The sequence below is a fragment of the Phoxinus phoxinus genome, assembly GCF_949152265.1.
Source record: "Phoxinus phoxinus genome assembly, chromosome: 10".
Lineage (NCBI taxonomy): Eukaryota > Metazoa > Chordata > Actinopteri > Cypriniformes > Leuciscidae > Phoxinus > Phoxinus phoxinus.
Genome location: NC_136885.1, coordinates 24237003 through 24261742, shown reverse-complemented (window position 1 = coordinate 24261742; position 24740 = coordinate 24237003). Strand labels below are relative to the sequence as shown.

The 24740-nt window shown below is 35.3% G+C and overlaps 2 protein-coding genes across 3 annotated transcripts; both read left to right on the top strand.

Annotated features, from left to right (window-relative positions):
* Positions 1-80: 80 nt before the first annotated feature.
* ptpn6 (protein tyrosine phosphatase non-receptor type 6) lies at positions 81-19677 on the top strand (the record flags this gene model as incomplete). 2 transcript variants are annotated; one of them, XM_079625819.1, is made up of 18 exons in its annotated part: positions 81-306; positions 1566-1706; positions 1786-2068; positions 2297-2325; positions 3201-3323; positions 5136-5330; positions 10142-10322; positions 11848-11964; positions 12501-12632; positions 13576-13672; positions 13857-13936; positions 14058-14204; positions 14482-14616; positions 15376-15530; positions 16696-16763; positions 18171-18322; positions 18578-18651; positions 19253-19677. In XM_079625819.1, the coding sequence occupies 15 exons, from the start codon at positions 2318-2320 to the stop codon at positions 19353-19355; spliced, it is 1767 nt and encodes a 588-aa protein (XP_079481945.1). In that variant the 3' UTR covers positions 19356-19677. The 2 variants fall into 2 exon arrangements, with proteins under 2 accessions (XP_079481945.1, XP_079481944.1); XM_079625818.1 differs by lacking the exons at positions 81-306; positions 1566-1706; positions 1786-2068; positions 2297-2325 and having other exon boundaries at positions 3190-3323; positions 19253-19676.
* Positions 19678-20568: 891 nt separating this feature from the next.
* On the top strand, positions 20569-24085 carry rbp5 (retinol binding protein 1a, cellular). The gene is made up of 4 exons (XM_079625823.1): positions 20569-21124; positions 21972-22156; positions 22295-22396; positions 23401-24085. Exons 1-4 carry the CDS (start codon positions 21049-21051, stop codon positions 23452-23454), a joined length of 417 nt encoding a protein of 138 aa, XP_079481949.1. The 5' UTR covers positions 20569-21048; the 3' UTR covers positions 23455-24085.
* The last annotated feature ends 655 nt before the right edge of the window (positions 24086-24740 follow it).

Genomic DNA, 24740 nt, shown 5'->3' with positions numbered 1-24740 from the left:
ACAACAACAAGACAGGATGGGGAAATTATGACAATTAACTAAAATGGTTGGGTGGAGGCAGATAACTTATCGGAGCAAATATGCTTTGGGAAGGGAAGACTGGAAAAGAGGAGACGCCAAGTCTACTTTAGTTAGTCAAGACTTCACGTTGCATGTTATTCAATAAATATTAATGATATTTGATCCGTTTAATCCAAAAGCAGAACTTGACATTGTATCACGGTGTGTGTGTGTGTGTGTGCGCGTGCGTGCGTGCGTGTATACAACCAAGTATTAATCCGAAGAGGACAAAAGCATGTAATGTAGGTAAGGGACAGTTTTCTGACCTTTCTATAATCGTGTGTGCAAAACGCATCCGCTTCTAACTTGACCTTTTTCCTCTACCTTTTTTTAGTTTGATCTCAAAAGATGGGTTATGTTGCTTTTTGGATCTTGTGATTAGGAAAAAAAAAAAAAAAAAAATAATTTAAGATGTATTATTCTGTTTTGACCATAGACTGTAAAAAATATAGGTTTTGACCACCTGTCAAATGGCAAGGTGTTTCCAGAAATGTGTGATTAGTTTTAAGATGTTTGATCTTCCTTACTGAACACACACCTGCATGTGCTGCTAAATACCTTTTTATCTGGCTGTGTATTTGTTAAATGGTTCTAAGTTAGTGGTAACTATAAAAAGAGCCACTTAGAGAAACTTTTGAAACACATTTTATGATGTGGTATCGTGAAACTGGACCTTGGACTTTGCATGTATTCAAATGTTAGCTGCAACCGAGAGACTAGACGAATAAAATTTGCAAGGCAAAAATAATCTCCCTTTCTGGATAGACTTACGATCTTAACGTGTAACGTTAGGCCTATTCAATTTTGTCAGGCAAATGTGTTTTTGGGATCAGTACGAATGTCATGCTTTTATTCAGCAAGGATGCATTACTGATAAAAAGTCACAGTAGACGGTTACAAACCGATTTCAAATAAATCTTGTTCTTCTGAACTTTCTATTCATCAAAGAATCCTGAAGAAAAAAAATATCAGTTTGAGTTTCCACAAAAATATTACGCAGCACAACTGTTTTTAACTGTGATAATGTTTCTTGAACACCAATTAAGCAAATTAGAATGATTTCGAAGGATCATGTGACACTGAAGACTGGAGTAATGGCTGCTTAAAATGCAGCGTTGCCATCATAGGAATATATTACATTTTAAAATGGAAAACAGTTATTTTAAATTTTTAATAATATTACTGTTAGTAGTAGGAACACATAAATGCAGCCTTGGTGAGCTTGAGATATTGATTACATTTTTTATTTTTTTTATTTTGATGACCATGGGGCCTTGAGGTACATTGGCTATTTATATTTTATATATATATATATATATATATATATATATATATATATATATATATATATATATATATATATAAAATGGATACATATACATGTACACATAATACATTCTCTCTCTCTCTCTCTCTCTCTCTCTCTCTCTCTCTCTCTCTCTCTCTCTCTCTCTCTCTCTCTCTCTCTCTCTCTCTCTCTCTCTCTCTCTCTCTCTCTCTGTGAGGTGAAAGTCTGGAAACAAGGAAGTGCAATATACACTAAACAAAATGGACTTTATCTGTCAGACTGACACCAACCTGTGAAATCAACCTGTGAGGAAAAAATGCATAAATTATTGGAAGCAAGAGAAGTACATTCAGAAGCTGTAAGTGAGGGTAATTTGCATTTCATTGTTGTTTCTGATATTTTGCTCAACCTGTAGTTCCTCTTTTTGTCTCTTTTAGTTTCAAATGGTGAGATGGACGTTTGTCTGGGTTAGTTCTTGACTAAAAGGACTTGAAGAACCAGGAAATCAATCTGCCATCTCAGGATCTTTCTCTATCTCTCTTGTTGCTTTCACTGTTTTATGAACAAGCCACAAAAAGGAAGGAAGGAGTTTGTAACAGCATGAGAGAGTGAGAGAGGGAGGGACATACAACAGGCTTATATACACTGTCAAGACGACCTGCTCTTCAAAGCACCGAAAACACTGTTTACGTTTCGAGAGAGGAGAAGCAGAGAGGGCAGGTATGATGCCGGTAGATAAATGATTATGGGCTGTGGTTGGTTGTGTGGAGGGATGTCAATGCACAAGTTATAGAAGGAGGGAGGCAAACAGAAAAGTAGAGGATGAGTGCAGACGTATGACACAAAGAGAAGAAGACCGTTCTTTACAGCTCTGGATTATGTTTATGCATGTATCTTATTTATTACAATATTAATGTGGATTCAATTCTTTTTCTTTTTGACTGGAAGAGGAACTTTTGAAATAGGAAGATGGTTCGGTAAGTTGAGACTCTTGTTCCAATCTTGTTCAACTCATCATCTTCCCTTTTTCAGTTGTTGCTACTCTTATGTATTAGACCCTTATCTGTGTGTTTTGCAAATATGTGTAAAAAGGCTTTTTGTGTGTGTGAATGCAACTGCAAAGTGCAACGTGTATTTATGTTGATGCATGCCTGTGCTTTGTGTGTATGTGCATTTCTGCAAATGCACTTGGTGGTTTGGTAGGCCTTGGTAGAGTGTGCTTGTTTTTGCATGTGCCTCACCGTGCCATGAATGATCATTATACATTATTATAAATGAAAACTTTCATGCGCATTTGCCTATTAGCTTTTGAACAGCTCTGTGCCTCCTCCACACACACACACACACACACACACACACACACACACACACACACACACACACACACACACACAGCACACACACACACACACACACACACACACACACACACACACACACACACACACACAGACAGATAGACTCTTTTATAAATGCATGAATGCAATACATAACAAAATTCTAAATCAGCCATTATTACAGTTAAATTTTTACCAACCAAGATGTAGATGTAGAAGTCAGTTTCCCCTCTAGTCCACACAGGTGTTCTAAACCACAGGTGCAGTTCATCAAATCAACTATGCAAATGTTACAGTAACATTTGACTGCCACCAATTGACCAAATATTGTTTTTATTTTCATTTTGAAGAAAATATATTCATTTTTTTAACCTGAATTTATTTTAATTATTAAATATTTGGCTTGCGTACAGTTGTCTACGTACGATATGTTGCACTATTCGTGTGATGGCACTCATTTAAAATGTAATATTATTATTATCATCATAACAGATGCTCATTTACATGTTAAACAGGTGGTTCCACAGAGATCTGTCTGGAATTGACGCAGAGACGGTTTTGAAGACCCGAGGCGTCCATGGCAGCTTCCTGGCCCGACCCAGCAAGAAGAATGTTGGCGATTTCTCCCTGTCTGTTAGGTACAGCACTTTTTTTTGTTTGATGATATGATAAAAATGTCAATTTTTAGCTTCTTTTTATGAAAGGTGAAAATTTGGTTCTGAGGATAAGCTGAGGTCAGATTGGTTGACAGATAGCCTTCACTACTTTCCAGGACAATCTGTTCTATTTATGAAAAGAAACCTCTCTGTGTTGGCTTAAAAAAAACATTTTACTGAATGTGTTAGACTGGTTTGAGACTCGTCTTTGTTCCTCTGATTCTGACCGTGTTTAGTTCTAGAGCTTGTCAAACAACATTTATATACTCTTCAAACCAAGGATTTTTTTGGAATCGATAACAAGCAGTGATTTTTTTTATCTAGGCAGACTTCACACACAATGAGCGAATTAACATTTCATTATTTGTGGGGTTAATTTGATTCTGTATTTGTGTTTTGTCCATCACATTTTGTGCTTTTCAGAAGCGTTGGTGTGAGCTGTGGTTTTCTGACCTTAAATTATTTTCATGCAGTCAACACGTTTTTATGTACATTCTTAAACAATATTTTTTCTTCTCTTTTTTTATTTTATTCATGCACCTGCTACCTACAGTTCACTTAACATAACAATGCAATAATTCACTAATTTATTTGTGTGTTTATTATTTTAATAAACCTAATTCATTTGATTTATATATAGACTGTAAAATATGCTTCAGATATACAATGAGAATTTTTGTCAATTCTACTTTGTATAAAAATGATCTACTTAATGATGAACAACATCAATAGGCTGATTAGTAGAATTGTCTGCGATGTTGTCACTTAATGATTCGGTGTTACTAAATGCCAGCCTAATGTCAGTTCATTTTTAAAGGGCAAAGAGAAGTGTCAAAAGCTCAAAATGGCATGTCGTGCCATCCGATTCTGACAATTACATTGACTTATATTCTATTTTGTTCTGTTCCATACAAATAAACATAATAAGCAATTTCAAGAATACTTATTTAAATTTGCATGTTTTCATATTTGCATGTAGCCTAGAATAAATGTTCCATAAACTTCCATGTTTAATAATATAAAATAGGTCATGCTTTTATGAAGGCACCTTTATTTGTTTACCACATTTGTAGTTTATTAAACCTTATTACAATATAATACAATTACAATGTTAACAACAATAATGGAAATGAAGTGTCACTAACGTTGTAATTTAGTGTAGAACCATAATTCATAAATTCCATTTATCTTTTTTTTTTAATACAGACTTTTAAGCCTTTAATTAATAGGCTATTATAAAGCTGACAGTACAGTGTAAAGACAGAGAAAGGGAATGGGAATGACTCAGATCAGGTCGGATTTGAACCTGTATTCCTGTAAGTCCTCCTCGTATATGATACTAGAGTGTGTCCTATTTACTGCACCACAGTTCCAAATCACATAACCAAAGTTGTTTTGCTGGCATCCTTGAACATAGCTATTTTTTTTGAGAAGGTAATCATTCAAGCTCAGGAAGCTAAAACTGCAAGCCTGGGGAAACAGAATTGGGGTAATAAATACAACAAATATCACTGCGATCCTTTGTGAATAAGCCTTCAAGTCAAGTAATTACTACACGCTCACATACAATTTCTACACACTTTGTGAAGTCACTATTACTCCATTTCCTGCGACATTATGTACTGATGTTGTTAGATTTTGCCTCTGAAAGAAACGACTCATTTATGTATAGGGTCCTAATTGAGATGCCATGCACGTTCGATCTGATTAATAGTAAGCCAATAAACAGAAATTGAATTGAACTGAGAATGGTACATCATCAATCCTCTTTCCTTCTCTTCCTCTTTTTCTCAGAGTGGGGGAAATAGTCACGCATATTAGGATTCAGAACACGGGTGATTATTATGACCTTTACGGCGGGGAGAAGTTTGCTACGTTAGCCGAGTTGGTGGAGTACTACACTGGAGATCATGGAACTCTACAGGATAAAGATGGGACCGTTATTGAGCTCAAATACCCCCTGAACTGTTCTGATCCCACCACTGAGAGGTACGCCATCATATTTGACCCTGTATCCTGATATTTACGGACCCCGTATTTACAAAACTAACTGAAGCAAATAACTAAGCTGTTGATAATTTGATTTTGGGGATGCCATCATTGATCTAAATGATTTGTGAGACTGATATACCTCATTTCAAAGGTTTACGTTACATCATTTCCATTACAGATACGAGTTTCATCTGTATTTTGCCAATGCACATTCTGCTCTATAAAAATTGTGTTAACATGATAAAAACACTTACTAACCTTGTGTATGCAAAGTTCTATTTTTTCTTAACTCCTGTCATGACCATATAAAATATTCCGATTATAATGTTCACATAGGTATTTACTGTTCGCTTTTACACCATATCCAAATTAGCGAGGCCCTCCACAAATAGATTTGTTATTTTCTGATCTTGATTATATTCAAATATGTAACATTTATCATTCTGGTTGCAATCATGGAATTTATAGTTGTTTATAAAGTTAGGCTGTTATTTTTTTACCCAATAGCTAGAAGGTGAAGAGTTTAGTAAAAAAAATAAGTATGTTAAAAACTCTAAAGGTCAAAGTCAGAATGTGATATTTCCATGTCTCGCAGTCGCACTATGCAACTTCATTGTTCGATGTTAAGCTTAATCCAGATACGCATAGTGCTATGGTATTTGGGTAATTGGAAATATCTGTTTGCAAATTTATATTCAGACATGGTCTGTGGACCCGGTAGTCAAATTATTGCTGTCCATGTAAACATATCCACTGGCTTTACTGGTCTTTTTAAGGAATTTCTAAGACAGGGAAACAACTCAGTCATTTTCCTCATAAGGCTAATAATTTACATGTTTTATATTTTACAACTAATATACAGTGTTGTTATCAGTGAAGGAAGTTTTGCTGCTTTGCACTTTTGGAGAGGTGTTTGGGAGTTTTGTAGTTTAGCAGTGGTATTTTATGTAAATGTATCTGTTCAAATGCTGTCATGCTAACTGAAAGCTTTAACTGATTTTTTTTGTGGCAGAGATAAATACTATACTAGCTACACTACAAGCTAACAAAAAATGGTTAACTATACAGCTTCAAATGTAATTAGCTTTTTGTGTTAGTAACTAGTGTGGCTACCTACTTCAAATAGCACGTACTGCTTTTTTGCCACATTACAACAAGGTACTAACAAATAATTACATTGAAGTTGTGTAGTTAGCCACTTTTGTTAGCATGTATAGCAAACATTAGTAGTTCGTCTGTAGTTGAACTATTATAACAAAAACAAAAAAATTTGAAGCTTGACCGGTAGCTTCCCCAACACTGGTTGCTACATGGCAAAATATGAATGGCAAATGAATGGAAAAATTGTTATGGAGTGGAATGATCCACATGTATGCAGTTTCTGGAGGTCTGTGATATTGTGCAATAAGACAAAATGTCGTCCAAGAGGAGTCTGTCCCTGCTGTTGATGTATTGATTTGGTAAAAGCGTCACATGATCAGTCATTCTATCACACATTGGAAGTCTTCCACATTCTACTTTCAGTTACATCAGAAACTGAGGAACAAAACTTGATATAAATCTCCCAAATTCCTTCCACCGCTGACATTAATCTTAAATAAAGAGTCGAAATTCCCAACAGCAGCAGATTCACTTAATTTGGTAAGAGACGTGTTACCATGATCAGCAAGTTAATCATTTAACATGGTCTCTTTTGCCTTACGATTACACCGAATTTACATATTTTAAAACAGTCTGCTGCTGCAGATTCTAAAACGATCTGACCACACAATTTTAAGAACTTAAATTGACAGTATATCAGTTTATCATGTTTACACAACTTCCTGAACCAGCATTGCTAATCATAATTCTGATGTAAGATACACGTACTGTATGCATGAATGACAAGCACTGGAAAATGCACCTTATCTGGATAGTGCACAAATTATTTTTATGGTGCAAAAAAAAAAAATTAACACATATAGGGGTGAAAGGTTTCAGATTCCTTTTTTTAACATACATATACAGTATAAGACAGAAAAAGGGACAATTATTCACTGAATTTAAGACTGGCTAAACTAAAAATACAGCGGATTAATCTAATGATCATTAATCTAATGATTAATGCAGTGTACGGTAAAGTGAATTATTATAATTAAGTTATAATAATTATAAATAATTTATAAATGTAACAAATTAAAGTAAATATTTGCCAGCGCAAATATTATTTGACTGCTAGAAAAAATGGATTTTGCATTATTTTAACTAAATACTTTTTACAAATACAATTACAAATTCAAATTTCAATGATATTACATTATATTATATTATTACCAGCATACCAATTTGAGTCAAATGTTAAATAGAAATAGAGTCGTATTTAGTTCGTCCCTTTTTTTATTTGACAGTAGCACTCCAGTTGCATGAGTTCCACAAATGATACTGATACTGTCTTGTACTTCACATTATCAATGTCACAAATTTGATTAGTGACTTGGAAATGTGCATTTTCTTATTCATTCATAATGCTTTTAAATGCTAAAATGTGTTTATTTCCAGGTTCAAATTAGATTTTGAATCCCACAATTTATTGTGGCCTTTTTGATCCTGAAGTGTCACCATCTTGGTCACTGAATTCAATTTAAGCTCCTTATTTCATGTTGAAGCACCTTGAATTGCAGACACATTCTGCGCCTCCCTCTGCCATGTGTCTGACTTCCTCTTCTCAACTGCGGTTGGAAACTTTAGTTTTGACACATTTGCAAACAGTGACCAGACCCATTCAGCCCTTCCTTCATCTCTCTACTGTCTCTCTTCGCTCTCTGTCCCCCACCCTTCTGTCTATCTTTCTCTTTTTTGGTCATGCTGATGATGAGCTCTTTGATGGGTGTTGTTGTTTAACGGACAGAAAACATGCAGTATGCATACTGAGGTCACATCCACACCGAACACATTTTTCCATTCCACTGCGCTACTTTTCCATTGTTTTTCAATTTAAACGCATACACGGACATCTTTAACTGTTGGGCTCACATCTTGCTTTTGCGTTGTCTCGCATGACACAGCGTTCTAAAACACGACACTCAAGTTAAAAGAAGTTCAACTTTTAAAATAAACCTTGCACTTTTAGTCGTTCCCCTGACCTGCATCTCACGTTTTTTTGACAGCAAAAATGTGTTCTGTGTGAACCGGCCCTATGACTTTCTTCTGCATAATACAAAAAATTATGTTTGAGGAAGGATTATACTGTTTTTGTCCATACAATGAAAGCCAGTGTGGCCCAAAAATTAATTTGGACCCCACTGACTTTCATTGTAAGGGCAAATGATCCCGTTTAAAGTGACTATTAGGTTTACAGAGGAAATTTATATCTATGTATAACCACGGTTTCTTAGGATGAGCATATCTTCTCATGCATATGAAAGGGGCTTGATTTCTGAAAAGATTTGTAATGCTATTTTATCATAATTGTCTTTCAAATGTAGAAAATAGTCACCAAAGGCTCACAATACATACGCACAGCACATCAAGTCTGCATGACGCTGTTGTGATAGTGTTGGAAGAGAATTTGCAATGACAGATTGTGTAATGTATGCACATTTGATACTCACATAAATTATTAAATGAAGTTTATTTAACAAAGTTCGGGAAGATCACGTTCAGGTAATCCAACTGTGAGAAAAGGCCTGTGTATATATAGCCTTCCCTCACCTCTGTCCCATGACAGTTTTGCAGCATCCCACCGCCATCCCAATACCTCACTCTTGGCTGGTTCCTGTCCCAAAGTCGGGCCAAACCCTCCCCTCGGACAACACATCAAATATACATGCGTTACCATACATTACCATATCTGATTGCATGTACGAGTGAAATGTTTAATGCCAGAGTTAGTTGCATTGATAATGCTTGATCACAAGTCCAGTCTTAAATTGAAAACATAAAAGAGCACAGATCTAGGCGTCTTTTTGCTTGATAGTGTCTTAATAATAAGAGAGATGTCTAGTTGAAATGTGTCCAGTTACTCTTAGGCTTTACTTTTAGTATTATGTATTATTTTAGCAAAGACAGAGAACTTAAGAATCACAGAAGAATATATATATATACACAATTATATATATATAAATATATATGAGTGTTCAAGTTGTTTATCATAAATATCATTTTATTTAAACATGTAATAAAACTCATTTTTTTTCAATGTAATAAAACAATTCAGAGGCATCAAAATCACACAAACTAAAACACCGGTTGTAGTTGACAGAGAGCAATCATGGAAGAACCCCCAGAAAGGCGATTTAGCAAGCGGTTTTCTCTCTCTCAAGAGAACAGAGAAGGAAGGACAAGCTAAAAATACACCAAAGTCTCGAGTCAAGAAATCTTGTCATCAGAAAATTTTCCGACCGCAGTACAGGAAGCTGAGATGTAGAAATTGAGAACTGAGTCCAATTGTTAGTACACATTTTAGTATGCTAGAGCGTGAGGACCACCGTACTTTTGCTTCATGATCCAGAATTGCTAATAAATATACGCACATGGGAAATGCATACGTGACATAAATGTTCAGCCTTGTGTGTTTTTGTTTTTGTTCATGGCTGCAGTGGTTTGTGGTGCAGCTGCATTGGCCCTATTCTTTTTATTTTTAGCCACTATCAGTCTCTAAATACCTTGACTGTCTGGTTTATTTTCCGTCAGAGATGTAACATTTCTTTGAACCGTGTTTGCAGGTTATCCTTTATGTTTTACTATTAAAAGTTTCTATCATAAGAACATCTAGTACAGTAATCTAAACTTCACAATGACTTTTTTCCCTTATGCATTTGTATCTTCAGGTGGTACCATGGCCACCTGTCGGGTCCAAACGCTGAGAAGCTGCTCCGTGAGCGCGATGAGCCCGGGACGTTCCTGGTTAGGGAGTCGCTCTCTAAACCAGGAGACTTTGTTCTGTCTGCTCTCACCGGTGATATGAGCAGTGTTGGGCGGAAGGTCTCCCATATCAAGATCATGTGCAACGTAAGTGCATGTGCTTATACATGTATAAATTGTTGTGAGTCAAAAGAGGTCAGTGTTCTGCATTAATCTTAACAGCATGTACCTATAATGAGCGTGAACATAGAATATGTTAGGCTACTTCACAAACTTGTTTCAAGTCCAATAATTAGTTGCACTTCCTCGTGAAAAGGTTTTAAAGTGGGGTTTTGGACATATCAACATACATCCTTATTTGTTGGTGTAAATGCATTAACTTGCAGTTATTATATAGGATTAGCAAAAGATGATTAAATACTATTTGCAATACAAAGAGCTAATTTATAAATAGCTCAAGTATTTTCTGTCATGAATAATGTTTTTTATTTAATATTTTTTTTATTTTTAATTTTTTGTGTTGTCCCTTTTCAATGCAAAGCCATCACAAATGAAATATGATTTATGCTGATATGGTTAAAAACCTCACACTAGACCGTTTACATACTTCCGGAGGGCACTGTATACACATGGTTTATTTAGATGGTAAATCCTAAAATATTTAGGTGAATATGTACTTTTGTATAGATCTTAGCATCTTTATCCAACAACACGTTGTTTGAGTGAAATTATTTTCATAAATTCAGCAAATAACAAAAATACAAAAAAATGTTTGACATGCATAACATGAAATATATAATAGCCTACACGTACTGTAGAATACAGAACTACACAGAATGACATTTGTACACATTAACACAGAATGACATTTGTACACATTAACACAGACTTGCATATGCATATACATCTTTTACATACTTAAGCATATGCACAGTATAGTATTTTTAAACTATGATAGGCCTACACACAGTTTGAAAAACACACTTACCTGAAAAACGCGACTGGACTTTGAGTCATGAGCGCGTTGGATGGTAGCGGGGGTGGTCATGCCCCACTCGGGGCTCTAAATAAGCACTATTGTTGTGCTGTTTAAATGAATGGTAGAAGATTATGACCGAGGGAAAATCAGGTCAGCGCACTGCCTGTCGATTGTTAATTTATTCCACTGGTATGTGCGTATGTGTATGTGCATTAGTGAGGTTCAAAGAGCACAAAATGCCATCGTTGCATTGTTGCCCGGTGAGCTGATTAACAGAACAAACAGTGTTCTGTGAAGACGGTTCTAATCAGCTCAGAGAGCCAAACAATGCAGTTAAGGCCTAAAACGTCTTAAACCAGCCTATGTTAACCCTAGTTTATCCAAGAAGTTGTAAGCCCTTGCCAATGGACAGCTTCTATTTTTAATCTGATTAAAAGACACAGAAAGCTTTCTGCGTCGCCATTTTGATGATGGTATTTCAGGTTTAATGATAGAATATTCTCACAGCTTGTACAATAAAAGTAAAATCTGAATGACAGTTCTGTGTTCATTTTTTAATAAGAATAGCATAAGCAAACTTTTCAAGCAAAAGAATGAATAAAAACCCATATCATCCATCCATCCATCCATCCATCCGTGTAGGAATCCGAGTGACTGATTAACTCTTAACTTCTTATGCATGTTTATTTTCAGAATGACCGCTACACAGTTGGTGGTAAAGAGATTTTTGACACTTTGACAGACCTCGTGGAGCATTTCAAACGCACTGGTATTGAGGAGTTGTCTGGGACAATGGTTTATCTCAAACAGGTAAAGAACATTTATATTGGGCAGGGGGTTCATACCAACATGTGTTAAATCTCTTAAATGTCAAGCAAGCTTGCAACAAAAACGCTAGCAACCAATCAGCGTCTGGTATTGACTGCAGCACTGTGGGAATTGACTAGGTATGGTCACATTGAATTATACGTTTTGAGATATTGATTGGATTTTAAAACCCTTTTTAAAATAAAAACAATGTAAGAGAAACAGATTTTCTTATTTGTGATCATATGGATAAGTTGCTGTTATAGTGATCTACTATTACTTTTATAGTGGCTAAATGTTGAGCATCTGTTCTGCTGAACAGAGATACGGATGGAAAAAATCTGTGAAACTGAGTAATGTACTTTATAGTGTGACAAAATGGCAAATTACATAGAACTGTGGGAAGCACCTTTAATGTTGTGATTAATATTTGCCCTTTCTGTCTGTCTATCTCCTCCTTTCTGTAGTCTGTCTGTCTGACGTTTTGATGTATGTCTTGCTCTTCTCCCATGATGTTTACCCACCTCTCTTTTCCCCAGCCTTATTACTCCACGAGGTTGAACGCAGCTGATATTGAGAGCAGAGTAAAGCAGCTCGGCCAAACCTCAGAGAGGGAGAACATGGATGGGGCTGATAAAAAGATAAAAGCTGGGTTCTGGGAAGAGTTTGATGTGAGTGACGTGTTTAAAGGTTATTCACCACCTGCTGTAGATGAATCACAAGTTCTTCATGCATTAGAATGACAACTACATATTTATGTGCTCTTTGTGGGAAATAGTGCATCAATGCTATTTAAACAAACATACATGGAGAATTAATTTGGAATTCCCACTTTTCAGTTAAAATAAATGATTTTATACTAGAACACACTTGCATATTAGATGGACCAGCCTGAAAACACGCACACACACGCACGCACGCACGCACGCACGCACGCACGCACACACACACAAACAAAATAGTGATTCGAGCTAAACAGATTTTAAAGATGATCAGATTTTATTGCAGACTGGAAATATGTTAGTCCTACCTGGGTAAAAAACAACAACATGTTATTCCCACACAGTGGTAGCTTTGGGTTTGTGGGCTGGAGTTATTCCGTTCACACCTAACAGCAGCCTGTAGTCTGTTAGGCCACAACAGAGGGTCTGTTTCCCACTCAACATAATCCATTTTTGCCTTTGGCCTACTTTTTTTCTGCCAAAGCAATCAGATCTTATGAGATAACTGATTATTTTGATTTATTACTTTAAAAACAGAGTTGATTTTTTTTTTTTTTTACATATACGAGTATGACAAAGTCAAAGGTATGTGTTTTGTAGAAAGCAGTTTTAGCAGCAGCATCTACATGAGTTATGAGTCTGATTAAAGACAACTTGTGCATTTTTACAGCCTTTTTTGTACTTATAACACTTGGTACCGGATGGCAAGATGAATTTAATCAACTGTTGCTAAAATTAGTGCGTTCGCACTGATCTCTGGTCGTAGTAAGGTTAGACCACAGGAGCCAAACGGTTGCTCAGAGCCACTCTCAACAGGCAGGATGTGGTCACGTGTACTTTCTGTCTTAATTTGTGCTATTCTTGATCTATAAATCTGTTTTTCTGCTCGCAGGCACTGCAGAAGTTGGAAACTAAGGTAACGAAGAGCAGAGATGAAGGAATGAGACCAGAAAACAAAAGCAAAAACAGATACAAGAACATCCTTCCCTGTGAGCAATTCATCTGATCACACTGCAGTATTTCTTTTAAAAATTAATAAATGAAATATAAGTTTAGTAGTTATAAATTCAAAAAAATGTTTTTTTTTTACTGCTTTTAAGAGGTGTCCACAACGTTTTACCCATCTTGCTATTACTTACAAATAATAAATATTCCCATTTCTTCCACTTTCAGTTGATGACACCAGGGTTATCCTGCAGAACGGTGATCCCAATGTTGTCGGCTCTGATTACATCAATGCCAACTATGTTGTAGTACGTCCACAACATAAATCACAACATAATCATAAATCTGTCAAATTGCATCTTTAAAATGTCTTGTTTAAACCCTCTCTTTTCCATCATTCTCTCTCTTTCTATATGTCTGTGTTCACAGAACAAATTAATGGATATTAATCAACAGAAAGTTTACATTGCTTGTCAAGGCTGCCTCGCAACAACTGTAGCCGATTTTTGGCAAATGATGTGGCAAGAAGAGTCACGAGTAATCGTCATGACAACAAGGGAGGTTGAGAAAGGACGGGTTAGTACTAGTTGGCATTCATCCGGTTAATAATTAATTCTATTATTGTTCTATTTAGATTTTTTTATTTAAATTATTATTACATGTACAGTAGTAACTATTTTTAATGAAAAATGGCTTTCTATTTTATGTAATTCAGTAATCTCTTCTGGCTTAGTTTTTTGTGTGAAACAGTAAATCTTTATAGACTCGCTTTTTTTTAAAAAAAAAGTAGAAAAGAAAATCTCCTGACTTCAAATGTAACGTTTCATGGTTTATCTTTTGTTACCCTCTGCAGAATAAGTGTGTGCCGTACTGGCCTACTGTTGAGGGAGAGTCAAAGGACGTAGGCAGATATGTAGTGACGTTACTGAACGAGAAGGATGCCACTGACTACAAGATCAGAGTGATGGAGCTCACAGCTCCGCATCGGGTAAGAAAAGAGTCTTTTCAATACCTCTGTGAGGACATTTCTGTGCACTGCACCTGTGGCCCAGATTCTGGCCCTATATGCCATTCTGTTCCATTGCATACCATCACGTTGACTCCAATAATATATTAAAAAAACTGTATGAAGAAAATAGTATTGTGTCTTTAAAATGTGGCTTTTCAGTTATTAACAAATATGTTTAGATTAAAAGGTAAAAAAGTAAGAACACTTAAGGTCTTTAGCTTTAAGATTTTGAAAAATGTATTGATTGATTGCTTTTAAAAAGCCATAATTAATATTTTTGTGTTGGACTGGTCACTCCAAGTTGTTCTAAACAGTGAAGATTATGTTAACATATGCAGTTTTTATTTTATTTTATTCCATTCCATGCTATATATTTGATTCCAATAAAAACAGTAAAGAAAACAGTATTGTGGCTTTTCTATTATGAAAAACAGGTTAAAAAAAGTGAGAACACAGGATTAAAAAAAATTCAAGAACAAAAACACATGATGTAAACCGAAGGAAATTATTTCTTGAAGCTTGCGTGCCTTGAAAATACTAAGAAATGTACAATTTAATAAATGTTTATGTTGGCAATAACATTTTAATTAAGTAAAACATATTTATTATACTGGAAAGGTGACAAAAAGCGATTGATGATTGATTAGCATTAAGGCATAAATGCATGAATGCACTGCACATTGTGATAACTCTCTTCCTTCACGTAGACTCTCTCTCTCTTTACCATTCCTATTCCAGAAAGAGCCAGCTCGGACCATTTGGCACTACCAGTATTTGAGCTGGCCGGATCACGGCGTGCCGCAAGAGCCTGGTGGAGTGCTTAGCTTTCTGGAGCAGGTCAACATCAAACAGAACGAACTCTCCTCATCTGCACCCATGATCATCCACTGCAGGTACTGACTCACAATAACATCATCCTCCACTTGGGGGCTTCATGAGCACAAGATGTCATGCCATTTCAGATGTCCATAAAATATTCACTCTTAGAAGAAAAGGATCTTTATAGAACCTTAAAGGATTCTGTCAGGCACTTCATGTATGGAACCTTTTAGGGGTTCCCATCATGGGATAATTTTATTGATTTAGTTTTAATAAACTCAATGTTTTTATTTTGATTAAATTTTAACAATTAAACAGCTCATAAACATATTTTATCCCTAGAAATTTTTTAAATAACATGTTAAACATGAATGTATTATTAAGTAGTAGTATTATTAATAATATAAGACATTCCTTCTTATGTAGAAACCTTTGGCAAAGGGTTCTTAAAATTGAGTCAAGAACCCTAGGGTTCTAGAGCCCCGTGGAACCTTTTATTCTAAAGGCCGGTTCACACCTAAAACGATAATTATAAAGATGACTATATTAGCATCCACACCAACACAACACACGATATCGTTCTGTTTATTATAAGACCGCTTTAAATGCTCATGCTCTTTAAGTTAGGTGGATTCGTTTTGGCTGTCAATGTTTTTATCATTTATCAGCTGGATGAAGTCATTCTGAAATTGATTCCAACAATATTGTTTCTCTGTGCTGTTATCGTGATAGTTGTGGTATGGACTCTGCTATTCTTTTAGAAATATATCTGTATCGTTATCATTACAGTTATCATACCTGGTTTGAACGGGCCTTAAGAGTGTACATCTGAATATTCTTGACTTTTTATGGACAGCATTCATTGGTTAAATGCCACTTATCACTTCACAAAAACCATCACTGGGAAAATACATAATTCATATTTTTGTGTTGGACTGATCACTCCAAATTGTTCTAAAAAGTTACGATGATTTTATTTTATAACAGAGAAAACGGTTTATTACATTTCATGTCATTTCTTGGCATGACATGTTATGCATGCTGAAAAGTTTAACAGTATTCACACCACTGTAATCACAGTACATGCTTGAACTCCTCATGATCCCTCACTTCCCACACTAAACCTTTAAATTAATAGTTTGTTTACTCTTTAGTAACATGTGCTATGGGACATTCAGTGTCTCATGACCTCTACAAGTTGGAAGAGATAGTTTTAATGTTGCAATGTGTTTTTGGCAGTGCTGGTATTGGACGAACAGGAACCATTGTGGTAATCGACATGCTTTTAGAATCAATTGATGCTAAAGGTGAGTTTACCCTCTTTTAAGGTTTTTGAACCTGTTTTTTTACTGTGTAAAAACTGATATCTGTGAGGCTTTAAAGTCAGCAGGCTGGAATCCAGAAGTTTGCTGGTTCAGTCACAAGCTATTGCAAGATATTAGCCATTGTGCCCTTCAGAAAAGCACTTAAAGAGATAGTTCACCCAAAAATTTTATTTTGTCATCATTTACCCTCAAGTTGTTCCAATGCATGAGTTTCTTTCTTCTGTTGAACACAAAAGAAGAAATTATGAAGAATGTTGGTAACCAGTCAGTTGACGGTAGCCATTGGCTTTCATATATTTTTTTCCCCTACTATGGAAGTCAACGGCTATCATCAACTGACTGGTTACCAGTCATACTTTCATGGTACTGTTCTATGGTAACATCACATGAAAGGTCATAGAATGGATAAACTCATTAAATGAATACCTTGAATAAGTGTCAGCCAAATGCGTAAATATATAAATTCTCAGCTCAAATTAGTGTATTTAAAGGGATAGTTCACTTTAAAATTTAAATTCTGTCATCATATACTCACCCTCAAGTTGTTTCAAACCTGTATGAATTTATTTCTTCTGCTGAACACAAAAGAAGATATTTTGAAGAATGTCAGTAACCAAACAGTTAACTGGTCCCATTGACTTCCATAGTATTTTTTTTTTCCTACTATGGAAGTCAATGGGACCAGTTAACTGTTTGGTTACTGACATTCTTCAAAATATCTTCCTTTGTGTTCAGCAGAAGAAAGAAATTCATACAGGTTTGAAACAACTTGAGGGTGAGTAAATGATGACAGAAATTTCATTTTAAAGTAAACTTTCCCTTTAAGATGTTTTTACAGGCCACTGGAAGTCCTGGGCAGTTTTGAATAAATTCCAGCTCTTAATGAGAAGTTTACAACTTTAAATAAGCACATAAACATTCTAGAGACAGGGTCAGTACAGTTTCAATATTCATCTCTGTCTCAAAACAATGATGAACGTTGCCATGGCAAAACTCATTTTAGATCAGGACATGAAAAATGATAATCTGATCACAGATCAGCTCTCTCAGCAGGAGACTCATTATTATTCATCATTTTTATTGCAACTTAGGGTTGATGCAGTGCAATCACATTGATTAAAGCATTATAACCTGTCAATGTCCTCAGGCTTTCTAGAATCTACGATATGTTTTGCTAATATGCTTCCCTTTGAAATGGTTCAGATTTATTTATTTTTTTACACAAATCAATATACTTAGTCTTATAATCTTATAATAGGCTTATTTTTAGTTGTTGCAACCACATTTCACAAGGACACCTCAGGGTGGAACTTTATCATAGATCTTGGATCAAACATGGTTGCGATAAAAAATAAAAAAAAATGTTTCTAAAGATGTTGTCTGTGTCAGGTTTTGACTGTGACATCGACATCCAGAAGTGCATTCAGATGGTTCGAGACCAGCGGTCTGGCATGGTGCAAACTGAAGCCCAGTACAAGTTCATCTACTTGGCTGTGCTGGAGTATATAGATTCGTCTAAGGTCACACGAAAGGCTGTCATGGTAAGAAAATGGCTGAGGATCATTTGTGAGTTTTTTTATTTTAATGAAATTAACGGAATTGAGGGAAATGAAGCCAGAAAGTTTGCACTGGAAATGAATAATATTTGGTTTTTCGTTAGTAATATTTGGTTCCCATGATTTCAAAGTCAACACTGTAAATAAGAAGATAAGATAAGACTTATATCCAGTTATCTGTCTCTCCCATCTGTTGTATTTAGTATTGCTATTGATTTTTTTTTTTACTTTCTGCTACAGGAAACAGAAACTGAATATGGAAACCTTTCAATTCAGTCTAAACACCAGAAAGCCTGTCGCAAAGCCTCTGCAAAGTGAGTATGCAACTGAGACTTCAGATTGTAGCGTATCTCCAAATACTCCCACAGACGTCAGGAAACATTCCTTTCACGTCCCCATATCATCTAAACCAATGACCACTTAAGTAGGTGGTTCAAAGATCTCTCAGTCACACGGCCATTCTGCTTATACAAGCTTTTTGTAAGCCTTAGAACCGTTGTGCAATATCCCATTGAAATAGAAAGATGGCTAGAGTAGGGCATTTTATCTCAGATATCGTATTGATTCAGCTTGACCTTGCTCAAATCACCATGAGTTGAACTAACCATTGGACAATGTTTGGCAAGTCTCTATTTCTCACGTATATGTGGTTTATGTGGTGCTGACAAAAACATTAAAACTGCAGTAAACAGCAAAAAAGAAAAAGAGAACTTACTAAAAACAACTTAGTGTAATGGTATGATTTTCTACATATTCAAATCTAACTGCATTTAAATGAAAATGTTCATATCCAAGCATTGCAGTGGACTTCCCGTTTGTTTCTTTAAAAGTTGGGATGGTTATAATGGTTATAATAATTACTTCAAGTTAGTGATTAATCAGTTTACTGATATATATATATATTTTTTTTTCCAGAAAAAATGAAGATGTTTATGAGAATCTGGGAGCAAAAGGAAAGAAAGATGTCAAAAAGCAGAAATCAGAGGAAAAGAAGAGTGGATCTGTCAGGAAACGATAAAAATAACACGAAAAAGATGAGATTTAATTTTTTTTAGTGCTTTGTAATTGTACAGCTTATTTTAAAATACACTTTTAGCTGATTTACAGACTTTTTAAAAGAAAACTGAGCCAGAGATTTTACAAAGATGCCCAAATATTTGATCTTATCCAACAAATCTTGCTATTTTTGTTTTCTCTGTGTATTTTTTGTGTCATTTTTTAATATGTAGTAAAACATTTGTTGTTGAAGTAAATTCACTTAAAAAAGTTGCAATTCATTATAAAATCATCCACTCGTTTTCAGTTTTAATAAAAGTTCTTTTCAAAGACTGTTCAGAGTTATCCCTGGCCGTTATGGTTATCTTCTGTAGTAAAATGAAGTTGTGTTTGCATAGAATGTTTAATTTTCCGTGATGTTATTGTAACAGTAAGGCAGAAAGGAAAGGTTGATGTCCTGGTGAGATGATACGCATAAACTCTGGCCTGATGCCAGTGAGAGGGACCCGTCTCATTCTTCTTCTGTACATCAAAAAGAGGGGACCCCATACAGGGCTGACCCCGTTTAACATTGAGGCACAGCGGGAAAAAACATTAGGAGAAATGATGAATGAACTTTACAGAGCTCCACATGAGCAACAGAACAAAATGAGTGTTACATTTCTAGAAAATTCTCCATATACTTGATAAACATTTACATATTAGGATTTAAAATAAACTTCTCACCACTTTAGTAAGTTAGCATGGTTAGCATCTTTCAACTGCCATTTTGCTCATATAGCAAATGCAGGGGGTCCACACCGTCAGATACAAACATAATGTGCAGTGTTATTTTAATGTCTGTTACAATATATTTAGTTATATTTTCATTGTAGTAAACATTTTAGCAATTTTTTTCTTTTTCTAAATCCAATAGTATTAATCATGTAGGCTATATGTCCCTTGATAAATGAGTTGAGACTTCATGATGGTTTCAAACTGTTGTAGGCCTACACATTCATCACCAGTCAGACTGATAATCTGAAATATATTTTGCACATCACACATGTATTAAATGCATTACTATTTCTAAAATTGATATAATAACTTTTTGACAAAATGGCCAATTACTCTAAAAGATCACAATAAAACAAGTTTTCTTTTTTCCTGACACTTTCTGTAGACTTATATTCACTTATTTAATGAGTCGACGCCTATAGTTTGCATATTTTAAAGGGGTACAGTCATAATGAATCATTCTTTTATTGTGTATTTTATCAAGTTACATGTATAAAAGCTCTGGAAATGCAGTACACCTCTCCTTAATGCCTGCAAATCAATCCCAAACCTAGAGAGGCTGGATTTGGCCATTTGTTCTGTTCAGAATGAGATGGTTTGGGAGGAGTCACAGCTGTTTTCGGGTTTACTTACAGAGGACGAACCTCAGATCGGTCATGGCTCATTGTGGAACGGAACATCACGGAAAAGATTCCCGGAAACACTGACCACGGATTCTGCTCGGTACACTTCGCGTGCTGTTAGTAGGAAACGACGTTAATCTCGCTATTATAACCAAATTAATAGCGTAGCCTACGATGCGATAGTGCTGCCTGGAGACACGGATAGAGATCCAGACAGATAACCACAAGGAAAAGTGTGCCAACAACAGAGCCACAAATCACAATCAAAGTTTAGTTGGATTCGATTCGAACGAAAGAAAAAAACAAAAACTGAGAATGTCCAAACCTAATTATACTGGCATTTACAACATGGTTTCCCAGAATAATTTTGAAGAATATCTGGCGGCTTTGGGTAAGCTACAATTTAAAAAATATATATATTTTAAATTTTCTCTCAATTTTGCAATCTAAGAAGAGCATATAAGTGAACTGCTCTAGTATGAGTCTATTCGAACCGCAGTGACTCGCTTGCTTTGATTGTAACTTGATGCTTGTTGACTGTGATGTAGCTTACCTGTCTTCAAACCTTTGTGAACCTGATGCATGTACCTCCCTTTATTCTGGGGTGATGAAATAGTCTAATCATCTTCTCGCCGAAGAAAGCCTAAACGAGATCATAGCATTTTAGTGTGTAAAAAAAAAAAGTATTTTGTTTCCCCTTCAAAGTGAAGAAACCCTGAACCGTTTATAATGTATTGTTTCTGACCTTGTAACTGGTCTCATCCTGCTTTTATGCACCTAAAAATTAACAATTTCCTTTGTAGAATTTTTTTTCTTTTTTCTGTGGAACACAAAGTGAGTAATGTTCAATAATTTGCTTGCCATTTTTCGTGCATTTACAATAAAGGAGCTTTTGAGCTTCAAAATAGCTTGACAAGCAGCATAAAGTATCATAAAAAATATTCATACATCAGATTCCAAGTCTTCTGAGTTCATACAATAGTTTGTGTGACAAACAGACTGAAATGGTTTTGTTTCTCACTGATAATCTTCTCCAGTGGCCGATAAACTACCACTGCAACCAGAAAAATGTAATCAGTTAGTTGAACTTAAAATCATTATGATTCCAAAACAAATCTTAAAAATTCACCTTTTGTGTTTCACTGAAGAAAAACAAATAAATACAGTTTAGAATAACACGAGTTTAAGGAAATAATGACAAATCAAAATGCTTTTCATATAATCTTTCTTCTCTTCAGATGTTAATTATGCATTAAGAAAAGTCGTCTGCATTCTGAAACCCAGCAAACATATTGAACATGATGTGAACTCTGGCGAAATGAAGATAAAGACAGTCACCACCTTTAAGAACTTCGACATGGACTTCACTTTGGGACAGGAGTTCACTGAGGATCTGGGACCAGTCGATGGGAGAAAGTGCCAGGTCAGTGGGTTATTTTTTTATTTGCACTCCTTATTTTTATATTATTGTCTTTGCAGTCAACCCACTACAGGAACAACCACCAGACAAAGGAGTGTGTTATGTGTGGCGCTAATGGATAATGTCCTCCATATGTTTCAGACCACAGTGAACTGGGACGGTGATAAATTGGTCTGCGTGCAGAGAGGAGAGAAAGAGGGCAGAGGCTGGACACACTGGTTAGAAGGAAACATCCTTCATTTGGTAAGCAAGTAGGGTTTGTGCTGGGCTTGGAAAAAAATGCTTTACATATACAGTGGATGTTTCCAATGTTTACTGGACGAAAAGGTTTTGATAAAACTGTATGAAAGGTTTTTAAATAACATAGAATTATAATTGTAAGTTATTGTTTTTTTAAAAAGAAGAAAGTTGTATAATTTCCAAGGCAGCTATAAAAAGTGTGAGAAAAGCAACAGGACACAGGCCAAAATGAAAAGGGTAGGTGAAATAGGAGATGAAGAGGAGGGAATTAAATTAGACGAGTGACGGGGCTTTTGTGGGCTAGTTTAAAGAGACACTGCTCTTTTTGTGTATTGTTTAAAAGTTTGTGGTCTGTAGGATTGTTTTTAAAAGAAATTAATGGTTTTATTCAGCAAGGACACATTGCATTGATCAAAAGTGACAGTAAATACATTTACAATGTTACAAAAGAGTTCTATTTCAAATAAAAGCGGTTCTTTTGAATTTTCTGTTTATCCTGAAAAGAGCACCATATTAGAATGATTTCTGAGGGATCATGTGACGCTGAAGACAAGTAATGTTTAAAATGCAGCTTTGCCATCACAGGAATAAATTACATTTTAAAGTCTATTAAAATACAGTTATTTTCAGTTTAAGTACATTTTTATGGCATTTTTTTTTATCAAACAAATGCCCTGGTGAGCATAAGAGACTTCTTTTCTAAAACATAAAAAAAAATCTTGCCTGGTTGAATTAAACAGATCTTTTCATTTAAAGAAACAGTACATTGTTAATTTTAGGAATCGTTTCCATGGAGCAGCCTGGTATTCAAGGCTTTACTCAGAACAAGCATAATGTTGATAGGACCTTCTCTGAATGTCTCCAGTTCTTGGGTTAATCCTGATCGAAGCTTTAACCACTGGGCTACTACTGTGCATCTCTTACAATGTCCTTCATCCTTTTTCCTCATGTCTCTCTCTCTCTCTCTCTCTCTCTCTCTCTCTCTCTCTCTCTGTCTCTCTCTGCAGGAGATGAGGGCTCAGGGTGTCACTGCCAAGCAAGTCTTTAAGAAGGCTGAGTGAGGATGGAGAGAGAGAAATAAAGGGGCCATTTGCTGGGGGTTTTGAGCTCAGATTGTTCTTAGAGCTCAAGGGCTCAGAAAGAGGCAGTATTGCCACGGTGATTTGTTCCTGATCCACAACAAACAGTTTAAATGAAAACTACAAACAAAGAAATTGGTTCCTTCTCTATGAATTGTTTCAGCTTTTAAAGCACAGTTTTTTCCTCCGTTGCAATCAAACCAAAATATGAAGATCAAATGAGATCATGACAATAGCGCCCTCCTCTTTGAACATTAATGAATGGTACTATAAAATATGGATCAGGCTGGATTCATGGCCCCCTAAAATGTAATATTTTATGCAGATGTTTACAGTAAGCATAAGTAGTGATTAAATCAGCCAGTGGTTTAGCTAGTCAAGTACAGCTTGAATTCTTGATTCCAAAATTATATTTAATGTTTGGTGTCCTGCTCCTGGATTGGCAAATGATTGGATAATATTGGAGTTAATAAATCTTTGTGATTAATTTTTTTTTTGATTAATTGATGTAGTCAAACAATGTCTAAAAGTCCTGATATATGTGGTCTGAAATTTGAGGTTATGTTATTGTATTTGTCCACTCGAGAATACAACCATTTATATTACTAAAGAATTCTGTTTGTATGCATATATTTCTTATCAGAGAATTACTAATAGCAATCCACACAACAGCATACTTGTGTAGCTTCTTTGCAGTAATTATTTTCAGTTACCAGATATTTTTTTGTAATAGGGTTGGTCAAAACAGTCTCATATTCAATAATTGTGTACAGGTTTGGCTATACTTGTGAGGGCCAATACAGTGAAATATCATGACAACCAATTAGTGAGAATTTTACTGGTCTTCACTAGTTAAAAAGGCTTTTAAATCAGCCAAAACATGTTTTTATTTTGGGGTCAGGGGTTATTTTTTAATTTTTAAATAAATAAGTACTTGTATTCAGCAAGGATGCATTAAATTAATTAAAAGTGGCAGTAAAGAGATTTATAAGGTTAGATTACCTTTTCAAATAAATTGTGTTATTTTAAACTTACTAAGAATCCTGAAAAAAAACCCTCAGTTTCCATAAAAGCATTAAGCAGGATAACTGTTTTGAATATTGATAAGAAATATGTCTTGGTGAACCAAATGAGCATATTAGAATGATTTCTAAAAAAAAAAAAAATGTGTAAAAACTGGAGCAATGATTGCTGAAATTTCAGCTTTGCCACCACACAGGAATATTTTGAATATTCTTTCAAAAACATAAAAAAAAAAAACCTTGCCT